The sequence below is a fragment of the Neodiprion lecontei genome, chromosome 7, assembly GCF_021901455.1.
Source record: "Neodiprion lecontei isolate iyNeoLeco1 chromosome 7, iyNeoLeco1.1, whole genome shotgun sequence".
Lineage (NCBI taxonomy): Eukaryota > Metazoa > Arthropoda > Insecta > Hymenoptera > Diprionidae > Neodiprion > Neodiprion lecontei.
Genome location: NC_060266.1, coordinates 4611348 through 4628742, shown reverse-complemented (window position 1 = coordinate 4628742; position 17395 = coordinate 4611348). Strand labels below are relative to the sequence as shown.

General features: G+C 32.7%; 1 protein-coding gene across 4 annotated transcripts; it reads right to left on the bottom strand.

Annotated features, from left to right (window-relative positions):
* Window positions 1–234: 234 nt before the first annotated feature.
* On the bottom strand, window positions 235–16372 carry LOC107219744 (ankyrin repeat domain-containing protein 13C). 4 transcript variants are annotated; one of them, XR_006905403.1, is made up of 10 exons: window positions 15660–16370; window positions 14692–14733; window positions 14514–14618; window positions 14051–14182; window positions 13567–13778; window positions 13347–13478; window positions 13087–13248; window positions 12001–12401; window positions 9551–9645; window positions 235–257 (listed from the first exon to the last, which is right to left on the bottom strand). XR_006905403.1 is itself a non-coding variant. In XM_046745545.1 (10 exons), exons 1-9 carry the CDS (start codon window positions 15772–15774, stop codon window positions 11088–11090), a joined length of 1359 nt encoding a protein of 452 aa, XP_046601501.1. In that variant the 5' UTR covers window positions 15775–16372; the 3' UTR covers window positions 5698–9645; window positions 11086–11087. The 4 variants fall into 4 exon arrangements, 3 of the variants coding, with proteins under 3 accessions (XP_046601501.1, XP_015513559.1, XP_015513558.1); XM_046745545.1 differs by lacking the exon at window positions 235–257 and adding an exon at window positions 11086–11145 and having other exon boundaries at window positions 5698–9645; window positions 15660–16372; XM_015658073.2 differs by lacking the exon at window positions 235–257 and having other exon boundaries at window positions 5698–9645; window positions 15660–16369.
* Window positions 16373–17395: the final 1023 nt, after the last annotated feature.

Genomic DNA, 17395 nt, shown 5'->3' with positions numbered 1-17395 from the left:
GGTTAGTCACTCGTTTAAGGGATCATCTCAGTGTGACCGCCCGAAAAATCACTGATTTTCGCGATTTTTTTTTTCATCGTTAGGATATCCTAATCGGTCTGGGTTTTTTTTTAATAAATTAAAGCAGCGATGAAGAATACAAAATGATTTTTGTTGCGGTAATTTTTTAGCTTTTTATTATGGTTATTGATTATCAAAAATGTTGTAAAAAAAAAGAGTCTTCAATCGGTGTCCACTTTTCCGGGCTCAATTTTGACCTGAAACAAAAATTTTAAAAAGATTATTAATCTGTAAGAAAGCCGCTATCGTCCTATGGAGTTTTTTTTTTTTTTTTTAATTCTTTTTGACAAAATGGCGGCGATTTGAACAAAAAGTAATGAATTTGGCCTTTTTTTCGACAGTTTTTCGAGAAAAAAATAGGAAGTTTGAAAAGAAAGAAAAAAAACAAAGCTTCCACAGGACGATAGCGGCTTTCCTACAGATTGATAATCTTTTTGAAATTTTTGTTTCAGATCAAAATTGAGCCCGGAAAAGTGAACACCGATGAGGACTCGTTTTTTTTTTTTACAACATTTTTGATAATCAATAACCATAATAAAACAACTAAAAAATCACCACAACAAAAATCATTTTGTATTCTTCATCGCTGCTTTAATTTATTAAAAAAAAACCCAGACCGATTAGGATAGCCTAACCATGAAAAAAGAAAATCGCGAAAATCAGTGATTTTTCTCACATCGAATTTGAACCAAGTCCGACAGAGAAAACAAAGATTCAACCTAATACGATATTACTTAGACATTGAGTGTAATTCTTGTCAACGTTACAATTGTTAGACAGATTATGATTTGTTAGACAGACGTTCGACTTTGGTATTGGACAAGGACCTACCTACTTAACAGCCTATATAACTGGTGGTATAATTGAATCACATAAACGTTCCGAAATTGAATGACCGTTCATTGAGTCAATACACCAGCACGACAGAAATTAAATTCTCGTCCTAGGTAAAAAAAATAAATAAAGCTGTCACGGAAGTGTGTGCATTGAGAAAAATTTCATTTGTTAGAGTAACTAGAAAAAATGGGTAAAACGGGTATCGTTAAAAAAAAAAACTGTTTGAATATTGTCGGAGTTGCGAAAAACGAGGTACGCGAACTAAAAATTTCTCTCAGTGTGTAAATAAAAAATCTGATTTTACTTCAAGTTTCTTAGGAAATTGTTAAACACTTTTCAGTTTACTAAAAACACAGATCAATGTTTCGAGGAACTTCGTCAAACGGGTTCAAAAAAATTAATTTCATCGGAGAGTAAAAAAATCCATTCAAAACCATTCTGAAGTTATTTGAAAATCTTTGTCAATTCATTGTGAACAAAGTTTCACAAACAACAAAATATATATATATATATATTAACATAAAATTCATCTTCTTTAAAGGTTTAACATATCCAAAAATTCTAGTTTTAAAAAAACCAGAAGTAAATCGTTAAAAAAAAAAAACTGTTAGCAAAACTTCTCTTATTTCTGAAATATAGGACATCCTTTTCGATTCTACGATTTTAGGTATTTCAATAATGTTGTTTTCAGATTGGTAATCAGTGTTCCAAACAAAAAAAAAAAAAGAAATGTTTCGTTAATCGTGAAAAATGTTATTTACTTTACAAGATCATTTTTCCAAGAAGTGTAATGTCTGAGATTAATTACGGATGTGTAAAAAGCAGGAAAAAAGTTTCTTACGTCTCATCAGCAGAATGTGATCGCATTTATATAATATACATACGTACACGCGCCAGTTTTTACATATGGTGATGAAAAAAAATATGTTAGCTCTACAACAACGTTGCATAACCCGGCTTTGCAATCGAAGCATTAGAGAAATTGCGTTCGTGTATTATACCTATGTCAATGTATCGGCTTACCATGATAAATGTGTACCGACCGTCATCGATCATCCGCCATCTCTGTCGTAAACATATTCGTACCTTGTGCAAAATTTCCGCAACTTTTTATAACCACCCGTGCAGAACCGATACTGCGAAATATTAAATCCAAAAAAAAAACACATATTTATATATATATATTCATACCATTAATCTATATTCGAAATTAGTCAGAAGTGTCATGGAAGCAATAATATTGAGTGGATCAATTTACGATTAACGTGAATCGAGATAAATTTCAACGTAATATTTCATCATCTATTTCTCATAAATCGATTTATTTATTAATATTTTACTTTTATTATTTTCTTAGATGTCGTTACGAAATATTTCTTCCATTCCTGAACAAGCCTTATTCATGATTAAAAATCCCACCAAATCGTGGATAAAACTTTTTTGCCAAATTACTCGGTTCTTTTCTTTTTTTTCTTCAATCTAATTCAATACCGTGTTACACCTTTGCGTACGAATGAATGAGGGCATACAGAGTGATTTTCTAACGACCGCACGTTCGGTTGTCTGCTGAAATTCAACGCGCACGCGCCAAGATCCATTAGCATCTGTTTGCCAGGTTGGCCAACCGTCGCGAATATAACCTTAAAAATTTTTACACTTGACACTCGATACCGGCAACTCTCAAAATTTTTCGGGTTACATTTATGACGGTTGGCCACTCTGGCAAACAATCGCTCTAGAATTTTCGCGCATGCGCGTTAAATTTCAGCATACAACCGAACGTGCGGTCGATAGGAATTCACGCTGTTTAAAATGCAGTGCAGATCGTTGAAAGTTGAGATTCTTTGTTTTAACGTACGATTTACGCGAAGTGTATTAACAATGTATAATTCTCCACACTCTCTTTTATCATTATAAATATTTTTTGTTCGTTATTATTTTTTCCTTGATATCCACGCCTTCCTTAATCGCCGCTGGAACTTTTCCCTTCACTTGATTGCAATTACAATAGCCATTGTGAAAACAATCAATCGTTATCGCGAAATTTTTCTGGAATGATTGTTAGCCAATTGGTTTACTCGCGGTTAATATATACAAGCAATTCATTTGCAATATGCAAGTGGCAATGGCATATGCGAATGGTGACGAGAACAAAAAAAAAAAAAAAAACTATTATTTGAACCGTAATAAATTACAATTATTTGCGATAGGCAAATAGCGCTGGTACTTTTCAAATTTACGTCGAGTTGAAAACATTTTTCTACTCATCTGTATTTAACAATATTTCCTAAGGACTTAAATCGAAGATTTTCTTTCCATGAAGTAGAGATGTTGTGAGTGAAATTTTTTTTTAAATATCAGGCACAAATTGTCACCAATTAAAAGTTGTTAAAAAATATGTTAATGCGTTAATCATCCTGTAATTACAGTGTCTATTAACGAATATTATCGACCAACAGCAATCCCATGATTTAAGTAACTTTCGGGTCATTTTTTTTTTTTTTTTTCTTTTTACTTCAATTCAATATCCAATTAAAAAGTTATAGGAACACAAATATCATATAAATAATTAAGTTTGTTTTTTAAAACGTCATAAATATCAGCTACAACAGCATAATTAATTATGACTTTCTTCTTCTATCGACTTAAATTCAACTCGATGAACATCAGTTGCACTTTTAAACCCTTGTCATATATCATTTTTGTCCTCAAAGCTCATTGATTAGAAGACAAAGTATCGGAAGTTCCTTTTCGATGGACTGACGTTTTTTTCTTTTTTCTTTTTCTTTCTTTTCTTGTAAGGATGTACTGATTATATATTCTCAACCAAAAGTCAGTATCATCGATAATATTGAATAATTTGTGACAAGATAAAAATCTATAGAAAATCAACCTCGACAAAAACGATACGAAAATTAAATTTAAATAATAATAATGCCTGGAAGTAATCAATAAATTGTTTAAACAAAACATTGTTCAGCGAATTTTTAGGTAGTTTTTTTTTTTTTTTTGTCTCGTGAAATGAATTCGTTGATTTTTCTAAATACACATGAATGTTTAAAAAAATTTATCATCACCTTGAAATTCTGGTATCGAAAATTCTCGATTTTTCTTTTATTTTTCAAAATTAAAAATTTTCAAAACCACCGGAAACGTAAAAATAATGAGAAAATTCTTCAAAAATTCATACGCCATCAGAAAAATCAGCGAATTCATTTCACACAACAGAAATAAACATTCCGTGAAAATTTGCTAAACAATGTTTTGTTTAAACAATTTATTGATAACTTTTGGGCACTATTATTATTCGAATTAAATTTTTTATCGTCTTTATTGCGGTTGATTTTCTTTTTTTTTTTTGCAATTTTCATTATAACAAAAAATATTCAATATTGTCGATCTTCCGGAGATGTTTCTAATGCTCTAAATATCCATAAGTGGATATTAATAAGAAGAGATCCCGACAACCGATTCAACACGTATTATAACCGAATAAATTTTCAAGCGACAAATACAAATTCACGCTTATTATCCATACAACGCTACAAAGATTAACATATCGGCGTAAAAAAATGTATTTTGTGACATATGCGTTATATGTATATGTATATATATTATATATAGTACTTAGTAATGTACAATCGTTATTATATATTATACGTTATGTTATACACTTTTAATTAACATCATTAATTTATACCGCAGTCGGACAAGCGTTCTAAAAACTGCGATAAATAATGTATTAATAATGTATGTTTATCAGTACATTTACGGTGCCTTAGACCATAAATTTAAACACCCATAACATTGACCGAATATTATGGGTCTTTAGGAATAAGTGATTCTAGACTTTGTAATATATATATTGACTTCATAGTTGAAATAATATATTAATAATAGTGTTTTATCGCAATAAAGATAATTCTTGGGATGATAATTAAGCTAATTAGCCGTATTTCTTTGCACAAGGTTAAGATATGTATGTATATATATATATAAAGATTTAATTTCAAGCAGCAAATAAAAGATCCAATTTTACGTACGTATGAAAACTAATTTAATCGAATAAACTAACGCTTGAGGCATTGAAAAAAAAAAAGTCTCACTTTTACTACAATAATACAGGATTAATTTTACAATCACGAATTATTATCAATGCCAGATATCGACTTTAGAAAAGGGGAAGAAAAAAAAAAAAAAAAAAAAAAAAATACTCAACAATATTAAAATTATACGGATAAGATTTCCGGTGAAAAAAAACAAAGAATTATACTACACGACAGCTATTAAAATTTCTTATTCTTCACATCGACGAAGTTTTACCGAAACCTTTGGCAACTAACGCAATTTGAATCACAATATTAAGATCGGATGGAAAAACAAATTTTGAAAAATTTATACCGAACAAATTATTTTTCATCGTTAAAATATAAACTTCATTCTTGCGCAGTTCTTCTCTCTACGTAAGGATATCTAAAAGTGAAAAACTCTACGTCACAGTATACGATTAATATATTTCTGTGAAAAACTTGACGTACTACGAACTTCCGGCGAAGTGAAATTTGCATTATACAAATATCTTGTCTCTTATAATATCACGTATATATATAATATATTTGAAGAATAGGCATAAAACTGATCTTGAAAAAGATTGAACTTTCCCTGACTTGAATATTTTTATCAGTACTAACGAGAACGAACAAAAAAAAAAAAAAGAAAAAATGCTACTCGATGGTGTTTCTGAGAAAATTGTTAATCTGCCCGTTGCACAATTTGAATAATTTCTACTTTATTATCACGTATAAGATCATAGAATAGAAAGAACATTTTGCGCTGTTGTTGTTGTTCATTTTTTTTTTTTTTCCTTTTATAAATCCTTAGCGCACAAACTCCCACTTGAAATTATCCACCCTGTGTCCGAAGCGACGAGTTATTTTTAATTTTTATCATATGTACAGTTGAAAACGAAAATCATAACAAGCGGAGAATAAATATGTTTCAAGAGGAATCAGAATTTACCGTTTCATCACATTTCTCGCATTTCTTCTTCTAAATGCCAAATTTTCTAGATTTCTATCTCGTGTCTTGTTGGGTATAATTATCAAAAAAAAGAAAAAAAAAAATAGATAGTAATGCGAAGTTGGATATTTACAGTCAAAGTAACGGTTAATAAACGCAGGGATCCAAGAATCGCATTCAAAGTATTCAAATAAAATGGACATATATACATATATATGTATACACACACGCAACTACGTAACGTAAAATATAAATAATAAATTAATCCCTCTTTTTGATAAATGTTAAATGTCTATTTATCTCTGAATAATTTTATCACATCTAGGATCAGGTTTACAAGAAAGTCACGTATTTACTTATCGACTATTCCAAATGTCCTCAGTACCTCAGTGTTTAATATATGAAATATAATAACTATGTAGATTTAAAAGAAAAAAAGTTCGTCGGCATAAGAATTTAATTTTATAAGGTTGAGAAAAAAAAAAAAAAAAAAAATCGAACGGACTCGTTTCAAAGAAACAAGAAACAATAAAATATTATACGAAATGCCCATTAGGAAGATACTTTTCGGTATACAATCATTGGAATTCCTGTCAAACGCATAATGAACAATTTTCCAATTGTACAATAATTGTTCGACTAATACTATCAATAAATTATATTACTAGCTGCACGTCGCTAGCTGTGTAATTATTTCAGCAGCTGTACGTGATAATTATGGGGAACAAAGATAAAAAAAAAAATTTTTGTTAGAACGTAAGAATATTATACGCGTTGTTACTAATTATTAGGTAACGATTGATGAAAAAATATTTTTCTTACTAGTCATTTATCACTTACACACGATCGATGAGAAGTATTATCGTAATACCACTTTACTCGCGATAGTAGATTACTCATTTTTCAAAAGATTTTTCTAAACTTGAAAACTAATTAGACCAGACATAATACTCTGCACAATTCTGATATATATATATATAAAAGAAAAGAATCTAATATACAAACAACATTGGGTGAAATATTTAAACTAGAGCGTGGAATCGGTAAAACTAGTTTTTCCCAAGAATGTTTTAAACGTTAGCGTAACATCGTGTCGAAATTATTTAAGGTAGATTTCCGTCTAATTAGATATCTAAATAAGGATTCGTCGCAGTATCGGGTATATGTATAAATATATATGAATATATTGGCGCAACTGTAAGATCGACTACGCTGAAGGAAGCTGTGTCATTTGTGCAAGAAACTATTAATTCTAACAGCATTGCAACTAGTTGACTATATGCAAATTCGGTGCAACACAATCGTCAATGTAGAGTAATTTTCATATTATTTAATAGAGAATGTAAATAACCCAATTGAAAACATTTCAATCTAGGAATAAAGTTGCCTGTTTATGTAACTCTTATGATTAATCGTACATTTCTTTTCTGCTTATTAAAATTAAACTCTTCTTCTCAAACTGTAACGAAATATAATCGTCAAACGGTTTAAAACAAAATCTTTCAACGTTAATCATCGTCTAATAGGAAATCTATAATCTATTTGTTAAATTTACCGCTATCGTTATATTACTGTCAGTCGAAAAGAAATTTTCAGTTCACCTCGAGCACGTCCGACGATGACTATTGGAATGAGATCATTCGTCAAAAATTTCTCACCTCATCATAAATTCTTCCAAGCTAGACATTCACGCCGGTGAAAATTCGTTTTAACGTGCACAAAAAATTGCTGAAACGTAAATTGAGAAAGATTAGAATATTTATGTCGAATCGCAAGTGCGCCTTTTGTGTTAAACGCGTGAAGCAAGTATTGCGATCGTAAGTTTTTAGTGCTAAGACTCGATAACGAATCGTTGAAAAATTTTGCGAAATCTATTTTGGGCGTCTTTGAGATTTAATCTCACCAATTTCGTTAGTTCTAATGAGACTCCAAGAGTTAAAAATTGCAGTGCGATTCTGTGCGGAAGAAGAGAGAGAAAAAAAAACTGTCATAAATACGAATAAGAAAAAATTCTAGAAAGAAAAAAAAAAAAAAACACTCCTAATACTCGAGTTGTTTGTCGATATGTGCTTTAAACTGTTGCTTAGTATCGTTGAAAATAAAAAAAAAAAAATGGTTTTTACACATAATAATTGAGTAAATTTTCGATGAACGAGACATTTTCTGTACTTGAGATAAAAATTATATTGATGGAGTAACTGGCATTTCTCAAATTCGGAATTATACCTAATACTGATTTATCTGTGACTACTAGACAATCAAACTAGACAAAGATTTTTTTCTACATTATAACAAAGAATTGAGTCAGCTTGAATTGGATTGTTCAAAGATTATTGTCATTTTATTTGCTTTTAGTCGTGTAAAACGACCGTAAATGATAATCACTGGTAGAACATTCGTTCTGAAGAGGCATAATTTCTTTATCGGAGGCACTACTTTTCACTAATTACCCGTATTCAGACCAGCGAAATATAAATAACAAGGGAATCAAATGAAGAGCGAATTGATTGTAAGTCGTATTATTAATAAAACTACGAAAAATACGGAACAGTCACAAACTGAAGGTATAATAAAAAAGTTCATCGCAAAAGAGTGGCGGGGAAAAATGAGATCAGAAATATAAAAATTAAAACTAAAGCGCACATGTTTCGATGAAAATAGAGTTGAATGTAAAATTCCATAGCACCAAAAATAGAGGAAAAAAAACTTTAAATATTGTCACGGTTTCGGGTAAAGTAGCTAATGTCAGTGAGATTGCCAGTTAATGATACGGATATGTGATTATCGCAGAACTTGGAACGAATGTAGTTGATTTGAAATTCTTTTTTTTTTTTTTTTTTTTTTCAACACAACCCGTAACGCGAGTAGAATAAATAATTTTAAAACTAATAATAAATTAAGTAAGAAGTGCCGGATGCCGATGGAGCATCGATAATATATCTAATCTCGGGGGGGGGGGGGGATAATAATACTTTCCATTTCAGCAAATAAGAAAGGATGGCAGGATTTCGTTTTGTCATGATACGTTCCTTTTTTTGTTTTTGTTTTTTTAGGAATAATAAATTGTTCGCACGCCAAGCTATGGCAAAATTGAAGCCCTAATTGCACGCGAATTCTGTTTTTCTTGTTTTTTTTTCTTACTTTGCAACGAAACGATGTAACGAAATTAGACGAGCGAAAACCATTTTTGTAGAATAATTAGCAGTCCTTGGAAAATTATTTCCATTCAGGGTATTACTACCCATTAATTATGAAGTATTTACATCGTGATTTATGATTAAAGCCAGACGATACGCACAAGTAATGGGAATAATATTATTTTCTTACAGAATGTAAGTATAGAAAAGATGAAATTCTGTAAGAAGAGATGGCGAAGTTGTCTCATTTTTTTTTTTTCTTTTTTAAACCAGCAGAAAAATTCTTCTCTACGGTACAGAAAAGAGCAACCGATACTTGTAGATTAGTTGCGTGTATTTTGACAAGGATTCTCGCGTACGTTAATCTCTCGAATAATCTCGATAATCAACAGTCCGATATCCATTTGTATGACTAAATTTCTCCTGCGCTCGGACAGTCGTCGATTAATCGATAAAAACTACAAGGTGATCGAAACAAGTATCGTCGAAGTTTGCACCTAGGGGATCGACTAGTTCGGAGTCCAACTCCAAGCTCGTCCAGTAATTCATCTCGAATACAGCTGAGATGTCAAGGCGTCATAAGTCTGGAAACCTGCAATATTGCAAAACATTTGTTGATTCATTATTTATCAGTATACGTGGAAAATTAATGCCAATGTTATTCCCAATGCGGCAGGGAAATTTTTACAACGAAGGTCAAGTTTCAAATCGAGTCTGATGTTCAATTAGCGGCTTACGAGATTCGATCAATTCTTTCCTTCGAATTTCTTCTTCTTTTCTCAATCTGATTTACGTTTATTCATGTTACTTTGACGTGAGCATCAAAATTTTGTGTTTGTTTTAAACTATAAATCAATTTTACTTAAATACGACCCTCGCCACAAAAATATTCCCATCGTGTTAAAACTAGCGACGCTTCGTTATTGACCATCATGCTTGGCGTAAGCATAACTTGTTTCTTTGTCATTTCCAAGAAATCCGCTTATTAGCTAACGCAATGATAACGTTTTTCTGCAAGAGACGTGACCTCGTCCACTTGATAAACATGTGAAACGAAAGGATTACAAAAAAGAAGAACAAAACGATAAAAAAAAAAAAAAAATTATACGTACAAAATATTTGCCCTCGTATTGCAAAAATATTTATGTTAATCCTTCAACTCTGAAGCCACCCAAATGATTTCCTTTGTGAGATTTTCAATTAGCCAAGAGTTAAGGAGTTAATTTCATATAATATCTTGAAAGGGACAAAAAATATTTCATACTGAAATTATTCACGATATCTTTTAGTACGTACAAGTACGTTTTATCAGGTGTACTTAGATTCTGCGTACGAATAGTGAAAAAAACGTTATGGTTAGTACAGCAAATTGAGAAATGCAATGACGATATTAAATAGTTAATTACAGTCAATAAGGATGGCGTAAAAATGCAGATGCATGAATAAATTTTTCCCGTTTACAGAATACGAGGCGTTTTTTTCTTAATCAATTGTTAGATTATTAACTGATCATCATACTTTACTTTTGTAATTGATATTCCTTGAGGTAAGAATTTCAAATATCGCAATCTAATACCGAATTCTTCATTCAAATAAATTTGTTTTACACCGTTGTATTTTATTTTTTAAATAAGTTTTAATTGACAATTGAATTATCGGAGTTTTCGTACGTATTGCAACCGAAAAAACTAATTTAAAAGAGTATTATAACACCGTTTCAACAAGTTTCTTCAAAAACTTCATTAAACAATATAAGAATAATTAGATGATTCGTTATTTGGATAACTTTGCTTGGAAGAAAAAAATATATACCCTTGTTGAAGTATTTTCTCAACTAAAATATACAAACACCCAATTTTTTCTGATACATTATATCAGTTTTTAATAATGAAATACTTAAAAAAATTAGTTTGTAACGAAGATGTTAACGTTTCTAAATTGAAGGAAATACATTGTTTATTTATTTTTTGATTTTTGTGTTTGTTTTCATTCGCGGATTTTAGTGAACGTAAAAATTTCTTGAAATTCTTATCTTCAGACACAGGACGCTGTGTGCAGAATCATCATCATCGATAAATACGCCCCATAGCCCCTGAAATTTGTTGATTTCATCAATATATTAATACGTCACAATGTTTTTTTTGTTTCGATTTTCTTTTAAACGCAAACAGTTTCGTCAGAAAACTTCGTGAAAATTCGCGATGGTGAAAAAGTATACTGCAAACAATTTTGAAAGCAGGGCTCAGTCATCGTCATTTATTATTCCTTTAAATACTACATACGCAACTACGAGGCTAATAACACCACTATCGAATTTCTTTGCGTACTCAAATCGCAAACATTGCATTTCACAATTTGCTCCTTTATATGTACATGTAATGGTTTTTACAGCAAAGATATTCCTTGGAACACGATGAATAACTAATTTTGTTTCGATGCATACTAAAATGAAATTCATTCTGATGAAATTTCTTCAAACTTGATAGTAAATAAAACAGAATTGTTTAATTCTCTGTGTTTTATCAACATATATCGCAGAAAAGAAAAATTTCATTTGAAAAGATATAAGGAAGATTTTTTTATTCAATTCAAAGCGAACAAATAATAGTCATTTTTCTAATCAACTTCATTCTTTTTCTTCTTCCAATTTTAAAATGTTGTTCTGTGAAAAAAACATGAAGATACTTGGCACTTATCGTCATTCGCTATTCAAAAAGAAACAGAGATGAAAGCTACAAATTTAACCGTATTGCGAAAATGATAGTATACAACGATTTTTCTTCATTCTTTATTTATCATTATTATTATTTTTTTTTTTTTTTACTGACGAACGCACAATAAATTTTCGGTAAAAAACCTATCGGTCTATAATTATTTAGGCAATATAATAACTACCTATATTACTTATAGAAGTAAAACGTGTGCTACGATAATAGTAAAAACTCACCTCATGGGGTCTTCGAAGTAATCCGACGGAACTTGAAATAATTCAGGTTGAATGTCGTTTCTGAATACAAATTCTTGAAATGTTATTTTTGCAGTCACTGTAGGCAGTATGGGAATATCGATCTTGACAGGAAATCCTGGCGGTAACTTCATCAGCACAAATTGTCTGAGTTTACTAAAATGCTTGAAAGTGGCGATAACTTCTAGCACGTTGAGCAGCATGTCGACAGTCAACGGAAAATCCGGACTCATTGCAACTGTCGCTTTGAACGCTTTAGTACTTTCTTTGTAGGCAAGTGTTCGACCCAGCGTCGGACATTCACCGGGTGACGCCGTCGAATACTCTTCCCAACTAACATGAGGCTCCGAAGGCGGATTCAGCGACGGTCTTCTGGCTGGCAGCTACGCGAAAAACAATAAAACCGTTAAGATCGTCAGTTGCTCTTAAGAATGCGTGAATTTTCAGATATTTTATCTAGAGAAGTAATAACTCAATTCGATTACAGTTTGTTTTATTCGCATGTTTTGCGGTGCTGACGATATCTCAAAAACAGGTAAACCAATTTACTTCGAATTTGGTGACAATATTTTTAGAACAGTCTATCCTCTTTGCCACAATCATTTTTCATTGAATAAACAAAATGAGACATAAATTTGGGATGAAAAATAAAATGTCAACTTCCAACGGTCGTCATTTTGTTGAAACAAAAAGGCGATAATAATAATTTCGAATAGTGGTAAAGAACATGAACTGTCCAAGAATCCTGTCTACAGATTTGAAGTAAATTAGTTGAAATGTTCTTATGATATCGCAGAAAAAAACAAAAAAAAAACGTCATCAAAGCTCGATCCATGTACTTTTGAATAAAACAAATCTCAATCGAATAATCTGTCGTTGAGTTATAAATTCGCAAAATTTATTCATTCGCTAAAAACGATTCTACCAGATGACAAACTGCCAAATAATATATCATATGAGATATAACCACCCTGTAAAAAAGATAAAACAAAAAAAAAAACCCATTTTATAAACGAAGGCATGCGATGCAACGTTTGGAATCCCTTGCAACCACATATAATTACTAACCTCACCGTTTGGAAAGCCCTGAAAACTGCCTTTGGTAAGCGATTCCATAATTGCTTTATTTTTCTGAAGATCTTCCTCGCTTAAATGTTCCCGCCTCTTCCTGCTCTCCAGCACCATGCCGTTGATTTGATAAAAATCAGCGTGAAATGGACCTACCATTTCCTAAGCCATAAATATATAACATCAAATTTATTCAACATGGCATTTACCTCTCACAACGCAAGTGATACGACAAATTTTGACTAGACATTGGTACCAACTCTTTTATCTTCTCGAAAGATCCATCCAGTTTGAGCACGAGAGAACGAAATTCCTTTAGTCGACATTTGGACTGCCATAATATCACTTGACATTAAAATATCCACTTCGTCCTCTATCTCGTCCTCAGTTTCCTGATTCAAAAATAATCGGTTAAATTGGAGAGATTCTCAAGTGCCTTTGTCTTTTTATTTTTATGTCGATAGAAAGAATATCTTCAACCTCGTATCTCACTCGCTGATAGAGTTTTGCCTTGTTGTCCAGGACAGTGAGAGATTTACTCGGCTTTTGATCGCCGTTAAATATGAACGATATATCGCCTCTCTCCCATCTCATGTCATTGAAATCAACAAACGTTGTGTCCATACGAATCGAGGCCCCTGATTTATGTATCTTACAAATGTCAGACGGAAGTATTCTGGACACTAGGGGAACTGAAAAGAGTAATATATCGGCGATGAAATGTTAATTTGTAAATTAAGTTCTATAATAACAACGCAGCTTCATTTTAGAACATTACATCAACGAAGTGATATTAGAGTTGTCGATAATACTTAATGGTTTTTTAAAATTTAATCAATCTGTTCAGAAAAACTTTTTCATTGGGATTGACATTAATTCTTAGTAATTACAAAATTTTCTACAAACAGCACAACATTACAAAATATTTCGGGTACATTTCAGTAGAAGTAATCACATTACTCACCCCAACTTTGAAAGTCCCATTTAAGTTCCATGTAAAAGTCTCCCATTTGTCTAAGCGCTTCAACTAGATTTGGTCTTCTCTCTTCCATTTGTTCTCTCACTTGTTGTTTCAATTTCCTAACGAGCAACGATACTGCAACAAAAATGAATCCAGCTTTTCACTTACTCGTTTCATTACAGATATTTTTTACATCAAATAGCAAGAAATTAGACAAGTGTGATATCAAAATAAAAAAAAAAAAACCATATACGATCATGCGTTCCAACCACAAAATAACGTTAATTGCTCTATAACTTGTATGTCAAAGATATTTGAAAATAATTGTATGAAAATCGAATTTCAGTACATTCAATGCGTTTAGTTAAAGTCTATTACACAAAATACGAATCTATGAATGGTCAAAACTTATCGATAAGTGCTTGGGTACAGCTTTTACGAAACTGGAATAATAGCCGATGCTTACTAGTTTGTCTATCTCCATAGCTAATAGCTTCGGCAAGAGGACTCCATCCAGCAAGATTCTTCACTTTAACCGGTGCTCCATGTGCAAGCAGTAATTGAACACATTCTGGAAGAGGCAGGAATGCAGAATAAGCGACAACAGTTCATATCAAACGAGGTTTTGACAATGTTTCATTTACCTTTTCTTCCTAACATAACAGCCAAATGCAGCGGAGTATTTCCTGAAATGTTATTCGGTATCAACGACAGTTTAATCGTCAAAATAAGTCAATTATTAGCAGTTTAAATATTTTATGCGTTTTCTAAAAAAATTTCAAATATTTCCAGTGACTTTATTTGTAACACTAAAGACGTAATTTATTGGGGAATGTTATCATCACTCCTCAATGATTGATGATGTATTATCAACTCGATAACTGATGTACGTTAAGTAGAAAATCTGTACTCTTTGGTTCCAGACAACTTCTTACGTGATAAGAACGAACTTTTCTTACAAACATACTAAATTATATGTTGAAAATGTTCATCGAAAAATTGTACTGCTAATTTCATCCATTTGCCAAGTTTCTATCGAAACTAAAAGACTTTGGACTAACGTTACAAGATAAGATAGGTGGTTCCATCCATGATGAAACGAATTTGATGCATCCTCCACCAATAGAAAGCTATGACAATTTCTGTAAAGATTTCTGCTCGGCATTTGGATTGAGTTTTTCATGTTTAAATGACATTTAGCTAATAAAAAAAAATGTACAGAGCACTTTCAAGGACATCAAAATGAATTCAGATCGATGTTTTCACACACCAACGAAATTAATCATATATCAATATCGTTCCTTGGTAAAATCCTCGAAAACGTTTTTAAAAAAACGTTTTTCCACCAGAGTAAACTTTCGTAACTCTCGTTATTTTCATAGCAAGCAGTATTTGAAAAAGTGCCAATAATCGGTGAAATTTGATGATAATCGTTTCACGCATTCGCAAGGTTTCATCGAGACATATATTTCAGAGAAAATGAGCTTGACCTCGCGTGTCAATCGTAGAATATTAGAGGTTAGGATTCGATCGGGGTTTCAAACGACGAGACAAAATATTGAGTCGCGAAAATCGCGCCGGTGCGTAAGAAATACTAAACAGAAGGCCGAACCTTGCTTGTCCTTTTCAGCGATGTCGTGAGTCCTTATAAGGTAACTCAGCTCCTTGAGGTCCCCGTGAAAAATAGATTTGTGAAGTGGATAAGGCTCGTCCGATGTTTCCGCCATGTTTGTTCTTTCCTAATTATTCGAAAGCTGCAGCTGCTGCATGCGATTCTGATCGTCCCTAATCGGCGATCAGCGAAGTTTCACTCTGGCCGTTAAAATTAAATCTCGGATAATATCCCCCGTCGATCGTCATCCTTATCTTCGTATCCGTTCCACTCCCATCATCCTCACTCTCTTATGCACCGCTGTTATTGCTGTCGCGTCGTCGACGTTCAATGATGACGTTTAACGTCGGTGATACACGTTTAACCCGTTTAACTCGCGGCTAGTTTCCGCGATGATACCGTGCAATCACACCGACGAGCTGTAGTCGATTCACTGCCGAACATGCCGGACATGCCTTCCGTCCTCGCTCGTCGACGCCGCTCTTTTTCACCCGAGGATTTGCAAACGTTGCGCGTTCGACGCGCTGTTTATTATATCAGAGCTGGCGTGTTTCAGTTTCGGTCAGGCGATAAGGGCCGCGGGATTTAAACTATAATAAGTACTATACTTCTACATACTCGAAATTTAACCGGCCGAAATACGAATCTCTTCACAACCGAGAGGCTTGCAACACGCAAGTGACGCAAACCGTGCGCTCGCGGCTCACACAAGCCAGCGCTTTTTATGTTCCCCCTCTAGTAACGTCCTCTGAAACGAAATAACATTATAGAACTAATTTTCGAGGGGTCTGGAAGGTAAATGCATGTCTCGTGATCTCGTGATGATAATACAGAGCATATTTACTTACCGTAGCGAGGTCTTCACGTTTTCCCGCGCAAGCGTCGCTGCTCCAGCCCTAACTTCAGGCCAGCGCTAACTTCAGGCCAGCGTTGCCAAATATCTTTAGATTTCTTATTTAGATGGCATCACAATAATTCTTCATATTTATCATTTTCAATAGTAATGTTTGACGGTATTGAAAGTCATTAAATACAAGAATACATATTGTGTTTGATTTTTTCACTTTGTGACATGGGCAATTTTTTTTCAAATATATAACAGTAATTACCGTACGAGGTAAAACACTGTTTTGCAAATTTGTAAATCGTAATGAAACGAAACGTATTCATATTTTGTAATCCTAGTTACTTCAAAATCATTGTAACAAAAATATAAATATACACAGAAAAATCGTATTCACGTTTTTATTCATTCGTAATCAATAATATGTACTGTCTCACGAATGCTGTAACGCTCAAAACGCGTTTAGCGTAATTCCAAACCCAGGTCCAGTCATGCGATGGAGATTCACTAACAGGCGATGAATAATGTTTTACCAGAAATTGAAAACACATAAAATTTGTTAATGTTTACTATTTTTGTTGTTTTCACCACTGCTGGCTCACCTTGCTATGGTAAAGATGATCTGTCTTATTCGCTGCTTTTGTGGAGCTAAAAGTACGGTAGAGTGTGAGTCGTTAACCGACACGGGCTTAATTAACTGTCAGAAAAAACACAGCCAAAATGAGGAGACACGGAAATCGGGAGTTATGTGACCTGATCAAGCATGCCAATTTGATCGGCGTTTGTTTTCCCTCATATCTATGGCTCGGTGATTTGCCGTTCTGAAAACATCAACCCCACCGATAGCAGATAAAAATAAATGAATTAATAATTATAAACTAGGTCATAAACA

Coding starts and splice junctions, on each gene's coding strand:
- LOC107219744 (XM_046745545.1), bottom strand. CDS start 15,774: ATGGCGGAAACATCGGACGAGCCTTATCCACTTCACAAATCTATTTTT. Junction 14,619..14,691: donor TGTTATGTTAGGAAGAAAAG/GTAAATGAAACA, acceptor TGCCTCTTCCAG/AATGTGTTCAATTACTGCTT. Junction 12,402..13,086: donor AGGGCTTTCCAAACGGTGAG/GTTAGTAATTAT, acceptor TTTTTCGCGTAG/CTGCCAGCCAGAAGACCGTC.